Genomic DNA, 23332 nt, shown 5'->3' with positions numbered 1-23332 from the left:
ACTTGTCAGTGATTGGTTGAAATTATCGAAATAAGACAATTTTTTACATGAAATAAATTCGAATACAAAAATATTTTTCTGTTCTATAACACAAAATAGATAAGTATACGAAGTTTGAAAGTCTTTCCGTACCAAAAACACTACGTAAAACATTAATGAAAAATGTGGCCCCCGTTTTAAAATAGATCCAACCTCTGTACTCTGCTAAGAAGTATTAATATACTGGTGATGAATTTTTGAATTGTTTGTGAGTACATAAAGTTTGAAAGTTTTTAGCAGAAAAGCTGAATTAATACATATGGGTAAGACGTAGTCTTTTAAAATTATTTGAAATATTAACAAGAATTTCATAGACTGGAGTGTGTGTGTAATAAAAATTGGACAGTAAGGCTAGGAAGCCTGAATGGTTTACTTAAAAATGTAGTTGTATATTTAGATATATATGGATGAAGATATGACAGTTTTAAATTAAAGAAATTTGCTTGTGCAGTATCTTGGGCAAGTGACTTTACTACTGGCTTGAGCCATTCCAAGCTTTGTGAGTCGAACTGGATAGATAAATTGTTCCAGTAATTCAAAGGTCCAGCCTTGTTGCATGCTGCCACAGGGATTCAGCTTGAGAATTATTTACAGAGAATATGTGTCTGTGTAGGTGTAAGATCCCTACATTTTGTCCAATATAAGCTATGGGCACCCAAGACATGTAGTGGAATTGCAGGCAGACTAGCAGAGAACATAAGCTTTGTACATGATAGATGCTCTAAATCAATACATACTATGAACATAGTAAATAGACTCTCTTCATTGCCCAAATAGCTCACTAGAAATAGTTAATAGCTTTTGTTATCTAGGAGATGTAATTAGCAAGAAAAAGTGGTTGCTCTAAAAGTTTAGTTACCTGAGTAAGAACAGGTTGAAGAAAGTTCAGGGAGCTACTACCACTGTTGGTAACAACGGTCTTTCCCCTCAGAGTGAAGGGTAGATTTATGCTGTTTGTGTTAGAATTGCAATATTGCATGGTAGTGAGACATGGGCTTTGAACACAGAGGACTTGAAAAGATTAAAAAGAAATGAAGCAAGCATGCTCTATTGGATGTTTTCAAATGACATAGAATGTGCTGAAAGGAAAACTGGGCATAAACAGAATCAGATGGAGTGCACAAGAAAGAAGATTGCACTAGTATGGACATTTGATGTGTGCAAATGGGGACAGGTGTACAAAGAAGTGATGATCATGTAATGTTAGAGTTCATGGAAGAGAGAGATATGGGAAGAAGTGGTGAAGGCTGACCTCAGGACCATGAGCCTCACAGAGGAGATGACAAAGGATTGGGATGCTTGGTGATATGAGGTTTTTGAGAAGACCTGCCCACCTCAGAGTAACTAAGTTTTGGAAGAACTGTGTGTATATATATATAGAGAGGGAGAGAGAGGAAAAGGAAGCAGTCAGAATTTTGGATAATTCTTATTTTAGCGCTTTCATTCATTTATGAACTCAAGACAAAATCAAAATAATTTTGATTTTATCTTGACGAGTTCGTAAATGAACGAAAGCAGTCATAAAGGATTATCCAAAATTCTGACTGCCTACTTTTTCTCAATATACAATATCTGTACACCACTTCAAACACTCTGTACATATACATATATATATGCAGAAATAGGCATCTCCCCCTCATATCATCCTCCCTTCTACCCGACACTCTCTCAATGCAGCTCAACCACTTTATTTTCCCAGCTACCATTTTACTTCTTAGTTATTCTTCATCCATTAATATTGTTCTCTCCCCTCAAACATTACATTGATTAATTACCCCACCCTTAAATTATCTCACATCATGCACTACACCTGCCTCTCTCTCTCTCTCTTCCACCCACTCCTGTAGCTTACCCAACCACACATCATTTCTTTCTTGTCTTTCTTCTGTCAGCTATATCGTCACTACCCTGCTGGTCTCCACTCGTTTTCCTCTGCATCCTTCTCTCTTCTCCCAACTCATTAGTCATCCACCCTTCAACCCTACCCAATCATTACAGCTGCAGCCTGCCTCCCCTTCCTCCATATCCTGCTCCTCATATAATCTTGCAACCTCAACTGCCCACTTCTCCCCTTGTACCTTCAGGGGCTACCTGCACACCTCATCTCCATCGTTTATCTCTTTGCAGCTCCTACTGACCATTCTCTCCCTCTTTTAAATGCGATTAGGCATGCAGCTTCTCTAGCAGAACCTGCTCTGACCCCCACCCACCCCATTCACCACCATCTCATACTTTATCCCATCATCCTCTAGCATCAAGCTGCAACTTTTTTCCTCAGGGTTCACAGTTTTTGTGAGCTGCATGGTAACACAAAGAGAGCACCCACTACACTCGTAAAGTGGTTGGCATTAGGAAAGACATTCAGCTGTAGGTACCATACCAAGGAAGCCAGTGGAATGTGATGCAATCCTTGGAGCCAACATTTCCTGACAGACGGTCCAACCCATGGATGTTAATTGATGTTGATGATAATTATGATGATATACACAGTCACATACCTATTAATGACTTCAGAAATCATATTATCATATTGATGATAGAGGTTCCATCATCTTTAAGATATATTTAGTTAAGCAGGATACAAGCTGAAGTTCTGATTATCTTTTTTCAGTACATTTGTATGTGTGTGTGTGTGTGTTGAAGAATAAATGTAACTTCATGCCAATAAGTTGAGTGAACTTCTTTTGCATGTGGTCTAAGATGTTTATGTATGCAACTGTAGCACTGACCCTGAAATGAGAGCAGTACTCCATTGCAGGTTTCACAGTTGTTGTTTAAGGCCACAGTATTTTCTGTTCCTCCTAAAGAGGAAAGCTACTCTCTTTGATGTGATCTTTACCAAGTTGAAGACCTGTGTTCACCAGGAGACATCTTCAGTGATGGTGAGTCTAAGCATTTTTAGAGACATTGAGGATTCTAGTTGCATGTTGTTCCCGTTTAGACAGGGTGGTTACAATAATCAAGTTTATGTATTTGTTTTGCAAGATTCTTGATGTGAAATCATGTGTTGAAACAGATATTGCTATATTTGGGGATGGTCATTTGGCTGATAAATATGCTTTGATCTTCACTTTATTATTATTAGTTATTCATCAGTTCTTTACATTCTGTGACCTCTTCAATATCTAATTATTCTTTGTATCTCTTCTCTCTGGTATTGTCCTCTCTGTTCCATCTTCCTGTGGTATACCAGAGAAAGACAAGATGGAATAGAGTAGTTAAGACCAGAGAGTAAAGGAAACACAAAGAACAGACAGTCATTGAAGAGGTCACAGAATGTTTGACAAATGGGGAGAGTACCACAGATGCCATCTTCTTGTACTCACTGTACTATGAAATTACATTGAACTGGTTCCTTGCAGGATTTTTACAACCAATATGTTAACACCACCACTTTAAGATGTCTGCTTCTCTTTTTGCATTGAACAAAATGATACGTAATAATTGAACCTAACTTCATAGGACATTTCCAGTATCTCAGCCACTATCCCTGTATTCATATCCTGATAAACATCAACACAATTTTTGAAAGGCTAAAAGGAATCGGAGAAAAATATGTGTAAGCTGCAGGAAAAGTACTTGGCCAAAAGTAAGCCATTGTACTTAGCGTTTGTTGACCTGGAGAAAGCTTTTGACAGAGTTTCCTGCTCTGTTACAACTTCTAAGGAAGTTAGGAGTAGAGGAGTGGTTTGTTAGAACTGTACAAGCTATGTACAGTACTGCTGTCAGTAAGGTGAGAGTCGGCCACAAATACAGTGATGAATTTAGTGTACAAGTAGGGATTCACCAGGGCACAGTTCTCAGCCCATTCTATTTCATTATCATCCTCCAGGCCATAACAGAGGAATTCAAAACTGGATGGTCATAGGAACTGCTACATGCTGATGACCTTGCTCTTATTGCAGAATCTTTAACAGAATTGGAGAAAAAATTCCAGGTATAGAAACAGAACCTGGAATCAAAGAGCCTTTAAGTTAACCTAGCAAAGACCGAAGTTGTTGTTAGTAAGAAAGAACATAAAACTCTAATTCCGTCTCTGAAAGTGCTTAGGGCCATGTAGGAAAGGAGTTGGAAGAAATTCCATTCACTGCACTTTGTAAACTATGGACACATAAGAGGTGCAGTGGAATCACAGATAGATTGACAGATAAAGTTGTCTTTGTATGTGGCAGATGTAGAGATGTAGATTGGTTTGTTGAGGTAGGTTGTGTGAAAAGTTTTTATTATGTGTGAGGGACACACAGTGCTTCTAGAACTAAGAGCACATGGGATTTAGATTCTCTCAAATGCCCAGGAGGCTTGCTTGAGGTTGTAGATAGTTTCTGTTACTTAGGTGATCAAATTAGTAATGGTGGAGGATGCTCTGAAAGTATTGTTTCTAGAATAAGAATAAGGTGGAGGAAGACTCTCTCTCAGTGAAAGGTAGACTGAATGATGCTTGCATGCGAACGGCTATACTCCATGGTAATGAGACATGGGCTCTGAATGCAGAAGACATGTAAACTGCAGAAAAATGAAGGCAGTATTCCCCCTTGAATGTGCAACATCAGTGCACATGTACAACAAAGTGCACATGTATTGAGAGAAAAGTTGGGCATAAGAGGAATCAAATGTAGTATGAAAGAGAGAAGACTACATTGGTTTGGACATGTGATGCATATGAATGAGGACAGCTGCATAAAGAAGTGCTGATCACTGAAAGTGGATGGTGCCCATGGAAGAGGGAGACCCAGGAAGATGTGGGATGAAGTGGTAAGGACCAATCTCAGGATGTTGGGCCTCACTGAGGAAATGACAATGGACCGAGATGTCTAGCAATATGAGGTTTTTGAGAAGAGCTGCCCATGTCAGCGAAACTGAGTTCTAGAAGCAGTGTTTGCTCCACCTACACGTAACAAAAACTTCTCACACACCCTACCTCAACAAACCAATCTACATCTCTACCTCACATTTCCTCCTTCGTGCATTATGCCTACCTCTCACTCCCCAATCCTGTCCTCATGGCCCTGTTTCTATGTATCATAGCCTCCCTTCCCCTTTATATACCCAGGTTTTCAACACTCATTTCCCCTCCCCACTCTCTAATCACACTTCTTTGGCAATATCCTGCCACTTATATTATGACCTTCGAACATCAAGGGTATACCCTGGCAGTGCCAGGGCATATCTCTCTCTACCTTTGCTTGACCATCCCATTTATATTCTGATTCTCATCCCTTGTTAGTATGCCCGGCTCTTTGCTGCCATCTCTGTTCTGCTGTCTCCTACTCTCTCTCTCTCTCTCTCTCTCTCTCTCTCTCTCTCTCTCTCTCTCTCTCTATCCTGCACTTCCCTCTGGTTGGGTAACCATGTATCTCCTTTGTGGCAGCACACCTGTTTCTGTCCTCATTCCTGATCAATCTCTCTCTGGCCGGGTAACCTTGTACCTCCTCCACAGCAAGACACCTGTTTCCATCTCTTTGTCTCACTGTAACCTTTCATCATCTGACACAATGCCCCTCCCCTCTCAAGATTTTTATCTTGCAAGTTACTTCGTGACCCTGTCAGTGCAGGTGTCACTTAAAATGCATCCAGTCCACAGTGTAAAGTGATTGGCATTTGGAAGGGCGCCCAGCTGTAAAAACCTTGCCAAATCTGACCTTGCCTGTGCTTATGCCATGTAAAAAGCATTAAGTCCACTCTGGTGGATGGTTGGTGTTAGGAAAGGTATCCAACTGTAAAGATTCTGCCAAAATAGTCACAGAAGCCTGGTGCAGGCTTCTGCCTGGCCAGCTCCTGTCAAACCGCCCTACCCATGCTAGTATAAGGTGGACTTTAAATGATGATGATGATGAATAATAAAGCTAAAGTGAAGTGTATGTTTATCAGCAAAATGACTATCTCCAAATATAACAATAGTTACAATAATATTTTTTCGTATGAAAAGTGATTGGATCTTTTTGTTGTTGAAAGAGACAAAATTGGCATGACCCCATTGAAGTATGCTTTCAAGATCTCTATTCATAGAATCAGTACAATTTTGGTACAAAGTGTCTATTTGCATGTGGATGACACTTAAATGGTGGAAGTTGGGGAGAAATGAAGAGTGGTATCATCTGCAAAGGAATAACTGTTATTGGAAGTGACAACAAGTAAGTTATTAATAAGGACAAAACAGAATTTTGGGGCAAGCCAGAGTTGATAATGTGGGTCAGGGAGAGCTCTGTTGGTATACAATATGATGCAATGATCTGTTAAGAAGTCATTGATCCAAGAAAAGGGTGGAGCCTATAGGCAGGCAATTTTGCTATGAGATTCATGTGCCAAATATGGTTGAATGCTGATGTCAAATGCAACTACATTTTATGTCAAAATGTCTTCATAGCTTACTAGATCAAATCTGACCTAGCAGCTAAACAAGCACCACCTTCAGAAGCTTTTGTCCATCTTGCTGTTAATTTGCTTCCATTGTGGCTGCTAGCCATCAAGGCAGCACGTTTTATATTGAATACTGGTCCAAATGTTTGTAGACTTTGCCAATAGAATATGAACTGACTTGTGGTTTGTGATGACAGAGAACTGTATGAAAGATGTTCAAATGGAGAAGTCATATAAAGCTGCAAGGCAAATGTTGAATGTACAAATAAGAGAAATGAGAATTATATAATTACTGACAAGAACATGCACATGTGTAGTTGTTGTTTACCACCAGGTCAGTCCTGATTGAGCAGGTTTATGATTTGCTCCAGGCCCATTCAAGGTATAACCATTTTGACTTAGATATGAAAGATTATTTAATGTCCTTTTCTAATTTAAGATAATAAGATTTGGTTGCAATTTCTTGTTGGCTCATTGTTAATGTATTGTTTATCTCCAGCTCAACTCTGACTGAGAGATTTATAATCAAAAACTTTCCAATTCTGACGTATTCTTTTTTAGGATATTTAAGACTATATTGTCTACCCTTACTTTGAACTTACCTCTCTCTATCTTCAGTTATTTCTCTCTATCATACTCCATCTTAACACCTGATATATCTGCTGTCATTCTCAATATCCTCTCATATCCACCATCACATCCCACTCACTACAGTCACCCTTATGTACTCTTACATCTCCCTCTTAACATCTTCAACATCCTCCTCCTACCTTCTGACCTATCCTCTTCTATCTCTCTTGCCTTACTCCCTCTCCATACTGATGTTTCCCATCAAGCTGCACCTCCACCTTTGTTCATCACTCACTATATTCATTTCTAACCCTATTTCTAACTATTTACTCTCTCTTCACTCTCTTATGACATTACCCATCTTTTCCTCCCCCTATTCACAATCCACTGTCCATATCTTCACTTTTGCTCACCTTCTTGTACCTTGAGAGTTTGCTCTGGTGCCTTATCATTACCATATTATCTTCTTCCTAGCTACTTCTACCCACCTATATATAGTGTTGGGTAGCTATGTATTTCCTCTGTAGCAAACACCTGTGCTTGACTCTCTATCATATTTTAGCCTTTCAATCCTTGGCATAAAGCCACCTCCCTCTCTCAAATACTCCCTGTCCCACTTGGGATTTTCTCCCTTTTTCCTGTTTTTTTTTTTTAAATTAAAATTTTTTTTTTACTGTTTTGCAAATTACTTTGTGACCTCACTAGTGCCGATGGCACAAAAAAAAGTGGTTGGCATTAAGAAAGGATGTAGAAACCATACCAAAGCTAACACTGGAGCTTAACACAGCCCTGCAGCTTGCCAGATCCCAACACACCAGCAGTCTCATGCCAGCATAGAAAACAAACATTAAATAACGATATAATAGGGAATGAAGTGCTCTAATGTTTTTCTGTTTTTACTAGTATAATTCCAATGTTAAATTATTATATCAGAAGGTAATTGTGTAGATGGCTGAGTTGATAGTATAAGTGCTTCATTGAAGATGAGAGCTTCATATTTCAAATCCTTGCACTGGCACTTAACTAAGATACTTAATTTTCAAATGTACTGATCCATAATACCCAGAGTAGGAATGACACAAAATTCTAGGCTGTTGCAGCTCTCTAGAATTGAGTGCTGCAGCAGCTACATTTATTACCTTATAATGTTAAGTTTAACTTCTTTGAGTATGTTCTACTAAGCTGACTTGCTGCAAGATCTATGAATGAACATAATCATTAGAGGTGCCTATGATGCAGTATGTTATAGGACTTCCGGTCCTATAACTTCGAAATTGAATGCAAATATGCATGTTAGTGTGAAGGAGCAGATAGTTTTGTCCTTGTTTTCAGGGATATTTTTTATTGCTGTGTCCAGAGAAGAACATCAGTACTCATACCCATTGGTGTGAATATCAGTACTCATACACAATGGGGTGAATGAAATGAAAGCAGTTAAAGTGGGTTTATAATGTCAAAATACAGAGGAAGAGAAGCCAATTCTATACAGCATTGGTATCTTTGGAACGACAGATTTTCATGTAATGTTTGATGCGTGTTTAGAGATAGGAACAAAATATTAATGGCAAGAAACAGAAGACAAAATGCATTGGATGAGCTCAGATGGGGCTGAAATATAGCTAACAACTTGTAGGCATTAAAGTTAAGTAACGTGATACCCATAACTGGTTATGTTATAAGAGAACCACTTAAAGACTCTGTGTAATGTAATTTGTTCAAATAAGTCATTTGAGTCTAAACCCCTCCAGGTCACACCCTGTAGAATATCTGGATTCAACACTATGAAGTAGTACATTTGTCACTTATTCAATACTGCTGTTTTTGCTGGTATCTTTTACAGCTAAGTGAAGTGGACTACTTGTGAGTTAGTCTTTGTCAGAGATGCATAACCCCACCTGTGACATGATGTCAAGCCAAGTTCATAAAACCTTAACTTGAAGTGCTTGGCTTTCAAAGCTGATGAGTGCAAGTTGATCATCTTCATTCACCTGCTAGCTTGACCCTCAGTTGTTGAAAATTGATTGTCTTAAGTCTTTTGTTTAACTTATTATTTTTAGTTCATCGTCGCCGGCATAGTGGAGAGAAACCTTTCACTTGTTCTACCTGTGGCCGAGGGTTTACAACCAATGGCAACAAGTTACGGCATGAGAAAACTCATTCTGGAGAGAAGCCATTTGAATGTCTGGAGTGCAAGAAACGTTTTACAGAGAAGAAATCATTGAAAGTTCATATGAGAAGTCACACAGGAGAAAGGCCTTACAAGTAAGTGGTTTTTAAACCTGTACACTTCATGAGTTTGATTAAATTCATATACCCTGAAGAGAAGAATTTCATGTTTCAGGATGGCCATTTGTCTGGGAAGAAAGATATTCAACCACCACCAGTTTTCTTCGGCTTTACATGAAATTGTATGCATGCATATGTTATACTTTTTTATAAATTATTTAGGCAATGGAGAATAGCAGAATGTCTGACAAAATACCTTACAGTATTTCTTTTTTCTGAATTCAAATCTCTATCAGTGTTGACTTCTATTCTAAAAATGCAAATCATCCTTTCTTTCTTATATAGCTCCTCTTAATTTTTTCTGTTCCGCAGAATGTCCATGGATCCTATTTTTTAAAGTCTGATTGATCTAAGTTGTGGGACATAAACACAGACACAAATATAGATACAAGCTTTGACACAGTGTCCGAATCGCTCTGCTCGGAGGCATTCCACTGAACTTGGCATCAATAATCAATCGGTAAGGCGTATTTTGCATGAAGACCTGCATTTCCACCCATGCAAATTGGTCATTGGGCAACAGTTGAAACCATGGGACTATGCACAACGGCTTAACTTTGCATGTCAGATGGAGCAGTTTTTGAGGCAAATGACTACCTCATTTTGTTAATGAGTGATGAAGCTCATTTTCATCTCAATGGCATGGTGAATCAACAGAACTGTTGTTATCAGGCTCTTGAAAATCTGAGAGAATTGCATAAAAGATCACTGCAAAGCCCAAAAGTGATGGTCTGGTGTACTGTTGGAAAAGCTGCCATCATTGGTCCTTACTCTTTTGAAGACAGTAATGGGAATGCTGTTACTGTGAACTCTGAGCATTGCATCAAGATGATAAACAACTTCTTTGTGCCTGAATTACGATGAAAACGTATCCCTATTCGATGTGTGTGGTTTCAGCAGGATGGGGCAGTGGCCCTCGCAGCCAGAGCATCAATGGATGTTCTTCGGTGACCACCTCATTTCCAGGTTTGCTGACATTCTTTGGCCCCCTCGGTCCCCTGATTTGTCCATGTAATTATTTCTTGTGGGGAAACCTCAAGGCACATGTGTATGGATATAAACCCTGTACATTGGATGATTTAAAGGAAGCTATTTGTGTGGAAGTCACCCAAATCGACAGAGCAATGCTGGAGAGAGTGGAGACCGACTTCCAAGAATGCCTCCAGAAATACATCGATGAAAATGGACACCACATGATAGATGTTTTCCATACTTGATTTTGACAAATGTTAATTCAGTGTGAACAGATAGATGTCAATAAAATTTGTTTGCAGCTAAAATGAATGATTTTGTAAATTTTTCAAAAACGTCCATCCTCTCTGTCCCACCCTGTACATGGTTTTTGTTGACCTGGAGGAAGTTTTTGGCAGAATCCCTTGCTCTGTTATCTAGTGGTCTCCAAGGAAGTTAGGAATAAATGAGTGGCTTGTTAGAACTGTACAAGCCATGTATAGCAGTGCTGTCAGTAGGGTGAGAGTCCTCATGAGTACAATGATGGATTCAGTGTACAAGTGGGGATCATCAGAGTTCAGTTCTCAGTCCATTTTTATTCATCTTAGTCCTCCAGGCCATAATGAAGGAATTTAAAACTGGCTGTTTATGCTGATGACCTTGCTCTTATAGCAGAATTGGAAATAAAATTCCAGTTATGGAGCAAAACTTGAAATCATAGTGCCTTAAAATTAACCTAGCAAAGACTAAAGTTGTTGTTAGCAAGAAAGTGACCCTTTGGAAGAAATTCCTTTTGAATATATAAGAGGTGCAGTGGAATCACAGATTGGTTAACAGAAAAAACCATCCTAGTATGTGGCTGATGCACAGAAACAATAAACTCTAAAGACTCATGGGAATTAGACTCAAGCACCCAGGAGGCTCCCTTGGGTTTGTAAATAGGTGAGCAAATTAGTGGTGGAGGATGTTCTGAAAGTATTGTTGCTAGAATAAGAATAAGCTGGAAGAAGTACAGAAAGCTATTACATCTGTTGGCAAAAAGAGGATTATCTCTCAGAATGAGAAGCAGATTGTATGATGCTTGTGTACAAATGGCTATACTCCATGGTAGTAAAACATGGGCTCTGAATGCAGAAGACATGTGCAGACTACTCAGAAATGAAGCTAGTATGCTTTAATGGATATGCAACATCAGTGTGCATGTGCGACAAACTGTAAATGTGTTGAGAGAAAAGTTGAACATAAGAGGAATCAGATGCAGCATGCAAAAGAAAAGATTGTGCTGGTTTGGACGTGTGATGCATATGAATGATGACAGCTGTATAAAGAAGTGTCAATCAGTTAAAGTGGATGGTACCTGTGGAAGAGGGAGAGTTGCAGGAAGATGTGGGGTAAGGTAGTGAGGGCCATTTTGAAGATGTTAGGCTTCATGAAGAAGATGACAGTGAACCAAGATGTCTGGCAATATCAAGTTCTTGAGAACACCCACCCATCTCAGTGAAACAGTTCTGGAAGTGATGTGTTCCACCTACATGTAACTTTAAATTTTTCACACACCACACTCCAATAAACCAAACTACTTCTCTTCTTCACATCTCTTTTTCATGCACTATCCTCATCTCTTCTACAACCCAATCCTGTCCTCCTTACTCATGCAACCTGGGCAATCTTCTACCATCCCATTTATATTCTCATCCTTACAAAGCCACCTCCTTCAATACCACCTCACTCTCAAAAGATCTTTGTCTTGCAAGTTATTCAGTGACCTCCCTAGTGCTGATGCCACATAAAAAGCATCTGTGCTGATGCCATGTAAAAAGCACTCAGTACATTCTGTAAAGTGATTGATGTTAGGAAGGGCGTCTAGCCATAGAAACCTTGCCAAAACAGACAATTGGATCCTGGTGCAGCTCTCCAGTTTGCCAGCTCCTGTCAAACCATCCAACCCATGCCAGCATGGAAAACGAATGTTAAATGATGATGATGAGGTGTGTGTGTGTGGCTGCAAGAACATATATCAATGCATGCTTCTTTGTACAGCAGTATGTATAAATGTCAAACAAACAATGTCTTGTTTCTTCTAACACCAGATTTTCTCCTGGGGTTGATTTTGTTTTTCATTCTTTCAGAGTCAATAAAATAAATATCAGTCTAACCCCATCCACCAAAATTTCAGGCCTTGTGCTTGTAGAAAGAATTATTGATGTTAAATTATTTTAAAAATGTGTTTTTGACTTTTATAGAAAATCTGTTACAATGAAATTCATCTTACGGAAAAGTGGACATTTAGACAATGAATATGATGATAATGATGCATTGCAGTATGTGTGAATCTATACACAATGTCCATTTTTTTCTTATACTAGATTTTTTACTGTGACTACTACTACTACTATTATTGATGTTGATTTATTTAAAAAAGTTTTTTTTAACCTTTGAATGCTGTTGTCCCCCATCCCAGAGTTTCTCCAGCCCACACCTTCTGCACCCTCAGAGTTGGCACATTGAAAGGTAGGTCTGGTGAGAATGTTAAAATGCTTGAATGAAGATGTGTAGATTTGTGCTGCATCCAAGAAGTAAGGTGGAGAGGAAATTCTGCTTGGTGCCTCACAGGTAAAGGTATAAGATTTTCTGGGAACACTGATGGGGTGGGGGATGTGGGCATACTCCTTGCAGAGAAATGGGTTGATAAGGTAATCAAGGGAGTCAGAGTCTTGATAGAATACTTAAGCTTAGATTAGTGCTGCAACATGGATTAGCAACCATTATCTCGGCCTATGTCCCTCAGCTGGGGCTACCTGATGGACAGAAAGACCAATTTTATGATACCCTCTTGTAGACTACCTTGTCAACGAATGACGGGGACCTTCTCTTTGTGACTGGCAACTTCAACAGGAATGTTGGACAATATCCAGGGAGCTTCTATGGTGTACATGGTGGCAACGGATTTGGTCCCGCAATGAGGAGGGAACCAGGCTATTGGAGTTCTGTGATACAAATGATCTTCTGGGTTCTAGGAAAGTTCGCCACAAACATTTTTGCCGCAGGAAAATTTACCTCAGGATTTTGGGCTGTAAGAAAGTTTGCTGCAAGACAAATGATGAGTTGCCCCGTTGGTATATAATTGTTTCAACCAATAAGAAGGGGTAAAGCAATTGGATCTAGTTAATTTCATTCGCAAAATTATCCCCCTTTAATTTTCCTCAGATTGTTTTCAATTATGGTGTATCGTAAATTAAGGGATCTGATGTTATTTGGAATTACATTTGGGAAAATTTGGGTACTTATAGCCAATCAACAGACAGCAAGGCATTAACAGCTTGTTACCATGACAACTGCATGTTGTGTTATGTTTTACTTCATCCACACGTTGTGTTGATTCTTCACACCATGAGATTCAATTCACCCGTGTGTTTTGTTTTAATAAACATTTTGCCTCCAACCTCTAATATTGTGAGACAAATGCGATGACGTTGGTATCAGTGAGAATGCATCATCTAAATTAGATGAAATTTCTGCAATTAATGACCATGCAGAAGTTTGTGAATTAGTGGCTAGTAATTTCAATTTTGTTTTTGCAATGTAAACTTTTGGTTTTGATGGATGAGAAGGATGGCAATGCTTGCTGAATGTTTTATGTAGAGATAAATTATCATTTTCCTGCATGGTATGCACTCTTGCTTTACATTCTCTATTTTCACATTTCTAATAGGTTTTTTCATCATATTCTCTATTCATACTATAACCAAAGTAAGGATCATCAACTAATTTCATGTCGCCTCTGCTAGTTCCCGCTTGATAGACCATTGTAATAGGTTGGCTACATTAAAAAAATATTGTTGAACGAATAAAGAAATTTTAAGTAAGTTAAGAAATTGCTTTACTCATTGGTTGAAACAATTATATACCAAGGGAAGCAACTCATCTTTTGTCTTGCGGTGAACTTTCCTATTGCCAAAAATCCTGAGGCAAAAATGTTTGCGGCGAACTTAGGAAACCTGCCAGTCACCTGTTCACCTACCAGTCTGGTGGGCACACTAATCAAATTGACTACATTCTTGCCAGTAAATGGGAAATATGGCTACTTATAAATGTCAAATCTTTCCCAGGTGAAAAATGCACCCAACATAGGTTAGGAGTTAGTGACTTCAGGATCAGGGCTAAATGGCTGTCCAGAAGACGACCAGCATGGAAAAGAAGGGTCTGGAAGCTTAAGGATCCTCTGAATGGACAGAGATATAAAGACGTATTACTTGAAGCTTTTGATGAAAAAGTGGATATAGCATCACACAATGTGGAGAACAACCGGAGGTTCCTATGGGACAATCTGTTGAGGGCTACTGACCATATCTGTGGCTGGTGCAAAGTCCCTAAGGTAACGTGGTGGTGGAACAATGTAGTTGATGGGGCCATTAGGGAAAAGAAACAGGCATGGAAGGACTGGAAGTGTGGTGGTAGCAGGAAACTGTATCAGATCTCCAGAAGGGAAACTAGGAGACAGGTTTATTTAGCCAGAGGGGAAGCAGATAAAAAAAATTTGCCAATGTTCTGTGTGGTGAGGACCAGAGACTTGAAGTGTTTCATGTTGCAAGACAGTGTGTGAGAGAGAATCATGATGTCATAGGAGAGAAATGTGTCCGCATGGATGATGGCTCACTTGGCTGCAAAGAGAGAGACTTGGAGACACCAATATGAAAGGTTTCTAAATGAAGAGAATGAATGGGAGAAAGAGAGTCTGCCAAATGTCAACCCAACCGAGGGACCAACTATTCAAATTGGCAGTACCTTGGTAGATAAAGGAATTAAGGGTATGAAGACGGGGAAAGCCCCCGGCCCATCAGGAATCACTACTGAGATGCTTAAAATATCTGACAGTGTAGGCTATAATCTAGTCATCCATATAGTCAACCAGATGGTACATGAAGGAGTCATACCCAATGACTGGTGTAGCAACACTATAGTCAACTGCTATAAAGGTAAAGGTGACACATTAGAGAGGAATAATTTGAGGTATCAAATTGTTGAATCAGGTGATGAAAGTCACGGAGAGGTTCATAGCCCAACTAATTAGGGAGAGAGATAGTTTAGATGAGATGCAGTTTCAGTTTGTGCCAGGGAGAAGCACCACTGATGCTATATTTCTGGTAAGACAGCTGCAAGAGAAATTCCTAGCCAAAGATAAACCTCGGTATTTGACTTTCGTTGACATGGAAAAAGCCTTTGACAGGGTCCCCTGATCCCTTACCTGGTGGTCAATGTGGAAACTAGGGATAGATGAGTGGTTGGTGAGAGCTGTACAAGCCAGATACAGGGACACTGTCAGTAAGGGAGGGTTGGCAATGAGTATAGTGAAGAATTCCAGGTAGAAGTAGGGGTTCATGAAGGATCAGTCCTCAGCCCCCTTTTATTCATCATAGTCCTCCAGGCAATAACAGAGGAATTCAAAACAGGCTGCCTCTGAGAGCTCCTTATGCTGATGATCTTGTTCTAATAGCTGTGTCACTACCAGAACTAGAGAAGAAAGTGTGGAAGCAAGGTCTAAAATCGAAGGGCCTTAGAGTCAATCTAGCAAAAACCAAAGTCTTAGTAAGTAGGAAGGCAGACAAATCCCTTCAGGTAGACGGCCCTGCTCAATATGTAGAAAAGGTGTAGGTAGAAACTCCATAAGATGCACCCGGTGTAAGCTATGGACACACAAGAAGTAGAGCAATATCAAAAGAAGGTTAACTGGGAACATGTGCAGGAAACAGCTTCCATTACATGCCAGTTGATAGCTTCTGTTACCTAGGTGACCAAGTCAGTAGCAGGGGTGGATGCTCTGAGTGCACAGCTGCTAGAATAAGAATAGCCTGGGCAAAGTTCAGAGAGTACCTCTGCTGGTATCAAAGGGCCTCTTGCTCAGAGTGAAAAGTAGACTGTATGATGCCTGTGTGAAAACAGCCATGCTACACGGCAGTGAAACATGGGCTGTGACTGCTGAGGACATGCATAGGCTTGAAAGAAACGAAGCTAGTATACTTCGTTGGATGTGTAATGTCAGTGTGCATACAATACAGAGTGTAAGCACCCTGAGAGTAAAGTTGGACATAGGAAGTATCAGATGTGGTGTGCAAGAGAGACAACTGCACTTGTATGGTCATGTGTTGCGTATGGATGAGGACAGCTGTGTGAAGAAGTGTCACACCCTAAGTGAAGGGAACCTGTGGATGAGGCAGACCCAGGAAGATATGGGATAAGGTGGTGAAGCACGACCTCTGAACGTTGGGCCTCACAGAGGCAATGACAGGCAACTGAGACCTGTGGCGATATGCTGTGCTTGAGAAGACCTGGAAAGCCAAGTGAGATCATGGCTGATGCCAGTATCACATAACTGGCCTGTTTAAAAGTACCCACTGTGCTTGAGAAGACCTGTTGAGCCAAGTGAAATCATAGTTGTGGCTGATGCCAGTTCTGCTCGATTGGTACCTGTGCCGGTGGCACATAAAAAGCACTGTTCAAGTGTGACCAATGCCAGTGTCACATGACTGGCACCTATGCTGGTGGCACGTAAAAAGCTCCATTCGAGGATGGTTGATGCCAGTGGCTCATAAAAAGCACCATTTGAGTGTGGTCAGTGCCACTGCCGGTGGCACGTATAAAGCACCATTCGAGTGTGACCAATGCCAGTGTCGCCTGACTGGCTGGTGGCATGTAAAAAACACCCATGACACTCTTGTAGTGGTTGGCATTAGGAAGGCCTAATGTAGAAACCTTGCCAGATCAGATTGGAGCCTGGTGCAGCCTCCTGGCTTGCCAATCCTCAGTCAAACCGTCCAACTCATACTAGCATGGAAAGCAGATGTTAAACGATGATGATGATGATGTACATATTTTTTAACATTTAATTTTTTATCATCTTATTGTTTTGTTTATTTTTCTGTTTCTATTTTTACCAATATTATACTTGCTTATAGCATACTGGTGATACTCAGATCTTTTAACTGGTATCTTATCACCAAGAATGTCATCTGAATTATGAATTCCTTGCCATGTAACAATAATGGAGCTGCTAGTACTTGAAAATGTTAACCACTCCCATTTCTGTGGAGCAACTGTTTGTTGCTATGTAGACACTAGCTCATTAGTTGTTTCTAATTTAACACACCTACTACTGCTAAGTGTTAACAAATGAATATTAAGCTTCTAGTTTCTATCAAATTTCACTTAGAAAGCATTAATCACTATAGCTGTAACAGAAATCCAGTCGACAATGTCTACAAAAGTTTGAACAACCATAAACCTCATGGTTTTGAAGTGAATTTCTTAACTCTTTAGCATTTACATCGGCAATATTTAGTCAAAATATGCCACCTGTTTTATGTGCTAGCCAATCAGATCCAGCCTCTAACACCTACCCTACAATGTCATACTGAATATAAATAATCACATCATCAAAATTTTGAAGCTGTGAGATAATGCATGATTAATTCAGAACAATGTAAATAAGCATTACATGTTACTGAATACTAAAGGGTTAACTAAACAACCATACCTTTGCTTATCATTAAATACATATATGCCTTGTATTCCAGGTGTAAGATCTGTGGTCGTGGATTTGCCCAAACAGGAATCCTGCAGACACACATTTACCTCCACACAGGTCATAAAGGGCACCTCTGTGATACATGTGGTAAAGCCTTCCGTCAGAAATCTCAGCTGCGTTTACATCAGAAGCGACATTTAAATCATCGAACCTTTCAATGCCCTGAGACTGACTGTAATGCATCATTTTTTACTAAAGGTTAGTTGAACATGTTCATTTTACTTGTTTTGTTGTTACTTAACTCTAGGTCAGTACTGATTGAACATATTTATAATCAGAGATGTTTCAAATATGACCATCTTGTTTTCCATTTTGTTCAGGCATTTTGAATTACACTATGGCATGTGCCCTTCTTTTAGATGGTGGAATGTGGTTTGAGGTTTGAGGGAGATTTGGCTGCTGTTTCTAGCTGATCAGGTGATGACTTGGTTACTCCTCCATTGAGTCATTATTGTTTAGTCCTGGATAGTCCTGATCTAACTTACAAAGGTGTTCCAGCAATGACAACCTTGCGTATTTTGGTTTTTTTTTTATCAAGCACTACATTGTTCAATATACCTTTCTTCAAGGACAGTAGAATGTGATTTGAGGGAGATATGATTGCTATATATAAGATGTTGAGTGACTACATACAGGTCCTCTTCAGTGGCTTGTGTATGTTTGTTTTGTTTGATAAGTAGTATTGTTATGTAGGGATTTGGCTCAATCAGGAGTTTTTGTTGATTTAGCTATGGCAATACTGCAACACTTACTCCAACAAACACATCATGTGCTTCATCTGGAATTCATTCAACAACTCAGTTACACAAAGTTAGATTACTACTACTGTTGTTTAACGTACAGGGATGTCCCTCTTGTGCCAGCATAATTAGCAAGTATTAAAAGATATCCTGTTTTATTTCAATGTTAAGTGAGTATTGAAAGATGCCCCACCTTGTTTTAATGTTGTAGTTATGACTGAAAGATGTCCCATCATCACCAACGACTTCAGCATACACATGTAAACCAATGAAAGAAATTCTGTGCTTAACAAACTAGAGATAGCAGCAAAATATCCCTCAAATCATATCTTGCTATCTTAAAAAAAAAAAACATTGACTAATATAGTCCTAAATGTATTATGTTTAAAAATCTAGATATTGTGGTCATGATGGGAATGCTGTTAACCTAAGGCCTAATTATACAGAGCTCACCTATTTAACCAACATCTTCACCATCATTACCAACATGTTCACCACCACCATTATCATTAGCACAATACTCCTGTTATTTATTGCTGTATTAATGTTGTCATACTTGTTATTTTTGTTTCCTTGCAGGAGATCTGCAGCGTCACAAGTTGAAACACTCTGGAGCACGACCATTTCTGTGTAACCTCTGCCCAAAGACATTCACTAGACTTCAGTATCTGAAGGAACACCTTAACCAACATACAGGGACCAAGCCTTATTCATGCAAAATGTGTAACCTCTCCTTCTATGATATGTCCACATACTACCGCCATGTGCGACGACACAAACTTGTGCAGGATGCTGGGAGTTCCTTAGAATTGCAAGGTGTGGCATTGCCAACAACTGGAGATGATGATAATGATAATGCAGACAAGCTAGCAGCGGCAGCAGCTGCGTCGGTGTTAGAGGAAGAAGCAGTAACAAATGAGACAGTCACAGTGGAAGACAACACAGCACCTGTCATGACATACATTGTGACATCAGCAAATGTCACAGATGAAGAGTGTAAGGCACTGGAGCAGCAGGCAGTGGTGGCAGCAGCTGCTGCTGCTGAGTCTGAGGTGGCTCACTCCACTTCAGCAACTACCACCCATCACCTTACAACCATCCCAAGTGAGGACTGTGGGCAGCACACTGCAACAGAGGTATACCAGATCACTGTTGATCCAAGCCTAATCACAAGGGATGAACAAACTGGCCAACAAGTGGTTACCACTGTGGACTTCTCAGCTATCAATCTCTTAGCTAATGCAACTACAGAACAATACCTAAGTACTTAACTTCACCTTAGTACTCACTTCAATTAGTTTTTAATTGGTAGCTTGTGAGTGAGGAAGTCAGGTTTAAGGATCATGTTGGGAAGAAAAGAATGACTAAAGAATACAGTTTATTGAATATTAAAAGAAAAGATTTTATTTCTCTGTTATTAAAACAGGGTTATCTTCTGTCTGTTTCCTTTTGTGTGTGTGTTTGTCATAAGTTCTTAATGAATCATTTACTTGATATCTTACACTGCGTATACTTTCAAATATGCATTTTATATATATATATCTATATATATATATATATGTTAATATTATAGTGCATGTCCCACCCATGCCAGCATGGAAGGCAGACGTTAAATGATAATGATGATGCATGAACATTTGTATCTACTTGTATATATAATCTATATAGTGTATGTGTGTAGTTGTGTTTGAGCATTTGTGTCTACTGATATATACATTATATATATATATAAAATCACAATATATGGATTCAAGTAATGTGCTAGTACTCATAAAAAAGTTTTTTAATGTGTCATTATACAAACCATATATAATATATATAGTAATATACAAGAGAGTAGAATAAGGAGTGTATATAGTCATAAATGACAGAAATATTTAGATGAATCTTTATTTAACGATAAAAAATCCAAATATCACGACATTTAGATATTTGGATTTTTATCATTAAATAAAGATTCATCTAAATATTTCTCTGTCATTTATGACTATATATATATATATATATATATATATATATATATTGCATAAGTTTTGTGTACATGCATGTGCGTGCAATTGCATGTGTGTGTGTGTGTTTTCGTATATATATTTTCTTTTGATAAAAAAGAAATGATCTTTTTTCCAAGATTTTGCTCCTATCTTGCCTTGTATTTTTTCATCATATTCAATTTACTTAGTTATGACGTAATCAAATTTATATCCCAAAGACCTGTCTTCTTTCTTAAGATCAGAAAATCAGGTTGAAATCTGTTTCTTTACAAAGGTTATATAATGCTTACAATGGGACACTCTCCCATATCAGAGATTGTGTTGCTGTTACACACATACATCCTAGAGTACATTGAAAAGAAGGACAGTTTTTTTTTTCTTTTTAATAGTTGCTATGTCACTATGAATGTTCCTATTAAACTGTTGCACATTTGGAAAAAAAAAGGACATGAGAAGTAAAGGTATTCCAGAAATTTCACATTTTGACGAAAAAGGATTGGGTCAGAGGAATGTAAAGGCTCCAGCTGTTGCAGTCAGTGTCTATGACACAGCAAAGGCTTGCTGTGTCATAACATGCACAAGACATTGTGTCCAATCAATGAGACAATATCGTCAGTGAACATTTAGTGCTACCATTAGTTTCTGTTTGTGCACCAATATATTCATCCATTTTAAGGCATTCATCACTGCATGCTAGGGTCTGCAGTAGGCAAGGTATATCTGAAGAAACAAATCTGCAGTTCATACTTAGGGGTCACTACCTGCTCAATCAGAATTGACACATTGAATAATATAGTCTGGGGTAAATTGTGAGTAAAAAAATATAATAGGGATGGAGACAGAATAAACTTGATCATAGGGATAACGTAAGTCTAGACCATAGCGTACCACCAAGTACACCACTAAATTGAGCACATTTTATTGGTGATCATCCCACATGTTAAGTGCCTTAACTCTTTAGCATTTAATCTGGCCCATTGAAATCTCAAAGCTACAAGATAATGCAGGATTATTTCAAAACAATGTGAATAAGTAAGCAATTCATTTGACAAAGAAATCTGAATGCTGAAAGGTTAAAACAGTTAACACTAGTAAGCCACCTAATTTTGACAAAGTAATGTTCTATCAGTGAAGAGCCACAGCCCATAGCTTCTTACTTGTAATCCTCATGTTCCTTCATCCTTTAGGTACCAGCCCAACTGAGACCATCTTTATTCTATGATACAAACTTCCTGTTTTGAAATGATCTAAATTAAAACCTCTTGTTAAAGTTTCATGTCATTCTCCAAGCACCAGTTTAATAATAACAAAGTCATTTTACTAAATTCTTCATTATTTTCAAAAACAGACAGTGTAGTTTAACAGAAATCTGGTAACAAAATAGTTTTTGAAAAAATATCAACAGTGAACTGGTATGTAAAAACTCTGTAGAACTATTGTCCCCATTCCTCACATGTCTCCAAATATTTGGCATTCTCTGATTCACAAGGTAGTTCAACTTGTCAGTGGTATTGTTGATAAAACTGTTGGAATTGAATGAAGTTCACAAGTTCAATCCCAGGTTGAGCACATGAGTGTTGTTGTTTGATCACTTAACATACAGATCTGTGATCAAAGGTATTTTAGTCATGACCATTGTTTATCAGACACTAAATTATCCAATATGTACTTCTTGTCTATCTCAGTTTTAGAATTGATATTCCATGCTCATGCATGTTGTTAAAGGTGACTAAAGGTTGGCAACAGGAAGAGTATCCAGTCATAATACACTGCCTCAGAAAAACTGTCCAAATCATGGCAGCATGGAAAAGTGCTTGCAAAATACTGATGATGATGATGTAATTTGGAGATTTGGTTGCTATTTCTTGTGCATTGAGCAACTGCAGAATCTCTATCAGCATCTATCTGATGATGTTGCTGAAGACTGAGCAACAAAACAAATGTAATTAATTTTTCAGACTACTAGTATTATCTAATATTGATGGAACATTTAAATATTTGCATCAACATATGGTGCAAAGTCCCCTCTCAACCCAAAATAACGTGGTGGTGGAACAATGTTGTTGACAGGGCTATTAGACAAAAGAAACAGGCTTGGAAGGACTGGAAAAACGGTGGTAGCAGGGAATTGTATCAGACTGCTAGAAGGGAAGCTAAGCGACAGGTTTATTTAGCCAGAGGGGAAGCAGATAAGAAAAAATTTGCCAATGTTCTGCGCCGTGAGGACCAAAGACTTGAGGTATTTTGTGTTGCAAGACAGTGTGTGAGAGAGAATCAGGAAGTTGTGGGAGAGAAATGTGTTCGCATGGATGATGATACACTTGCACTAAACGAGGCTGCAAAGAAAGAGGTTTGGAGACGCCACTACGAAAGGTTGCTCAATAAAGAGAATGAATGGGAGAAAGAGAGTCTGCCGAATGTCAACCCAACAGAGGGACCAGAGATTCGAGTTGACAGTACCATGGTAGATAAGGCTATAAAGAGTATGAAGACAGGGAAAGCCCCCCGGCCCATCAGGAATCTCTGCAGAGATGCTCAAAATATCTGGCAGTGTAGGCTATAGCCTAGTCACCCGTATTGTTAACCAGGTGATACATGAAGGAGTCATACCCAATGACTGGTGTAGCAGTACCATAGCCAACTGCTACAAAGGTAAAGGTGACGCTTTAGATACAAATAATTACAGAGGTATCAAGTTGTTAGATCAGGTAATGAAAGTCACGGGGAGGGTCACAGCCCAACTAATTAGGGAGAGAGTCAGTTTAGATGAGATGCAGTTTGGTTTTGTGCCAGGGAAAAGCACCACTGATGCTATA

At 39.0% G+C, this 23332-nt stretch overlaps 1 protein-coding gene across 2 annotated transcripts in view; it reads left to right on the top strand.

Moving 5' to 3' along the window:
- LOC106867274 (zinc finger protein 510) overlaps positions 1-19961 on the top strand; it is a 28745-nt gene extending 8784 nt beyond the window's left edge. For both annotated transcript variants that reach the window (XM_014912103.2, XM_014912102.2), the window contains exons 3-5: positions 9024-9228; positions 17775-17983; positions 19105-19961. In XM_014912103.2, the coding sequence (XP_014767589.1) occupies positions 9024-9228; positions 17775-17983; positions 19105-19796 (1106 nt within the window). In that variant the 3' untranslated portion in view covers positions 19797-19961. The remainder of the gene's footprint in view (positions 1-9023; positions 9229-17774; positions 17984-19104) is intronic.
- The last annotated feature ends 3371 nt before the right edge of the window (positions 19962-23332 follow it).

The sequence above is a fragment of the Octopus bimaculoides genome, chromosome 20, assembly GCF_001194135.2.
Source record: "Octopus bimaculoides isolate UCB-OBI-ISO-001 chromosome 20, ASM119413v2, whole genome shotgun sequence".
In the NCBI taxonomy this organism is placed as follows: domain Eukaryota; kingdom Metazoa; phylum Mollusca; class Cephalopoda; order Octopoda; family Octopodidae; genus Octopus; species Octopus bimaculoides.
This window is presented reverse-complemented; position numbering and strand designations above follow the sequence as displayed.